This window comes from Pterocles gutturalis, unplaced genomic scaffold, assembly GCF_000699245.1.
Source record: "Pterocles gutturalis isolate BGI_N339 unplaced genomic scaffold, ASM69924v1 scaffold32114, whole genome shotgun sequence".
NCBI lineage: Eukaryota > Metazoa > Chordata > Aves > Pterocliformes > Pteroclidae > Pterocles > Pterocles gutturalis.
In genome coordinates, this window is record NW_010131704.1 from 1 (window position 1) to 2,101 (window position 2,101).

Genomic DNA, 2,101 nt, shown 5'->3' on the forward strand with positions numbered 1-2,101 from the left:
GCAGAGCCGGTCTCTGACGGAGCTGTTTCTCCTCCGCTTTCAGCTCAGACGGGGATGGTTTTGGACAAGGACGGCAAGAAGAAACACTCGCGACCGACGTTCTCTGGGCAGCAGATTTTTGCTTTGGAGAAAACCTTTGAGCAGACGAAATACTTGGCAGGACCGGAGAGAGCCCGCCTGGCCTATTCCCTGGGGATGACCGAGAGCCAAGTGAAGGTAGGTCCCCGTGGGTGCCGGGGCACCGGTGGGCAAAGGCTCCCACCACCGCCGCCTCCTGCGTGCTGCTTGAGGGTGGGCTGTTGCTGCTTTTGCAGTAATTCCCAGCGACCGTTAACACTGTACAACCGTACAGGGATTTTTTTTAAAGTAAATTATAATTTAAATTACATTTGGATATTGGATAGATTTTAGCCCAATTTCTACACAATTTCGTAGCCCCCCCCACAGATAATTGCTTTTAACGGGTCGGTTTCCAGCCTAGGCTGTGTCTGGTAATTGGCACAACTGCTCCTTGGCATGACCACACTCAAATTTTTTACCAAAGACTTGGGGTGCACCGAAGCGTTGAAGTGCACTGGGCGCCAAAAATTATTATTTTTCTGGCCACCGTATTCTGTTTTCAACTGATAATTGTTCTGCAAAACTGCAGCTTTTACTGTCGCACAGCTCCAGCTGGCGAGATCTCTGGAAGAGCTGGGCGGATGACCTAAGTGTGTCACCACCAGCCCCGTCCCTGGTGCTGTCCGGGGGCCCTGCGGTCTTCCCGCTCCCCGCGCTGTGGCCCAGCGGTGGCTGCGCCGTGTTCCAGCCTCTTGCCCTGTGTGCCCCCAGACCCCCGTGCTGGTGGGAAGGGAAGGGGGCCGTGGCCCTGTCTGCCGTCGGGCGGGCAGGGGGTTGAGTGTGGGCGCAGCAGTTGGGCTGAGCTGTGTCCGTTGCCGGTGCCCAGGTCTGGTTCCAGAACAGACGGACCAAGTGGCGGAAGCGGCATGCGGCAGAGATGGCCTCGGCGAAGAAGAAGCACGACTCGGAGACGGAGAAGCTGAAGGAGAGCTCGGACAATGAGGACGATGATGAATACAACAAGCCCCTGGACCCCAACTCAGATGACGAAAAAATTACAAGGCTATTGAAGAAGCACAAATCCACGAACCTGTCCCTTGTCAGCCCCTGCAGCACCAGCTCGGACACCTTGTGAGGACATGGGCACCCACGGCTGCTGCAGGGGGCCGGGCCAGCTGCTGTGGTAGGCCCCGTGACGGAGACAGCTGCTGTGGTAGGCACCGTGACGGAGACGAATTGTATCTGGATGTTTAAAGTGGTGTGTTGTACAGCCTAAGATGTATGTGAAATGTATATATTTTTTACAGAATAAGTTATGAAATTATTTTCCTTCTCATCGATGTAAATTTCAGAGGAATTTTTCCAACTTTTTGGTTTTTGTTTTGTGTCCTTTTAAGGTTTGCCCCTCTTTCTTTTAGCCTTCTTGCTGATTTCCTGCTCCTAACAATCAGATTTTGTTACATTTTGTATGGGTCGCCAAATCCAAGCTCAGCCACTTTGTATATAGTAAATTTCAGATTTTGTGATGTATATTTCTAGTGTAAAAACGGCTGTTTTCTTTCCCTCCCTCTCCTCAGTGTTTTGGCGGTTTGATTTCTCCTGCCTCTGGATTTTATGCTTAATAATATCAAAAGAGAAAACAACCCAAAAAAGCAGGAGAGAAAAACAGACACTTGATTTTACATTGGGATCAAATAGTATCTCCACACGGGTTGGAAAGACTTTGTATAAATCAATAAATTATTTAACAAGCTTCTCCTTTAGTGAGTTTCTTCCCGCATTCCTCGTTTTTGGTCTCGGTCCCACCGTGCGGGGCACAGTGACGGAGCTGGGGGAGGCTTCGCCCCCACTCCGCGGGGTTTGGCCGGGAGAAGGGGGAGCGCGGGGCCGGGGCTGCACCGTGCCTGCTGCAGGGAATTTCTGGCTTTCATTTCACCGCTCGGGGACCCGGATTTTTCGGTCGGTTCTTGCCCGACCCGCTGTCCGAGGCCCCTCGGCAGGCGCCTGCCCCTGTGTCTCCCGGCTCCTCCACGGCGGCGGA

The 2,101-nt window shown here is 52.6% G+C and overlaps 1 protein-coding gene across 1 annotated transcript; it reads left to right on the forward strand.

Annotated features, from left to right (window-relative positions):
* Positions 1-43: 43 nt before the first annotated feature.
* Positions 44-1,589, forward strand: LOC104467076 (homeobox protein Nkx-6.2-like; the record flags this gene model as incomplete). Its single annotated transcript, XM_010080701.1, has 3 exons — positions 44-216; positions 947-1,215; positions 1,278-1,589. Coding segments are annotated over 2 exons (422 nt in total), but the record flags the coding sequence as incomplete, so codon positions are not given.
* Positions 1,590-2,101: the final 512 nt, after the last annotated feature.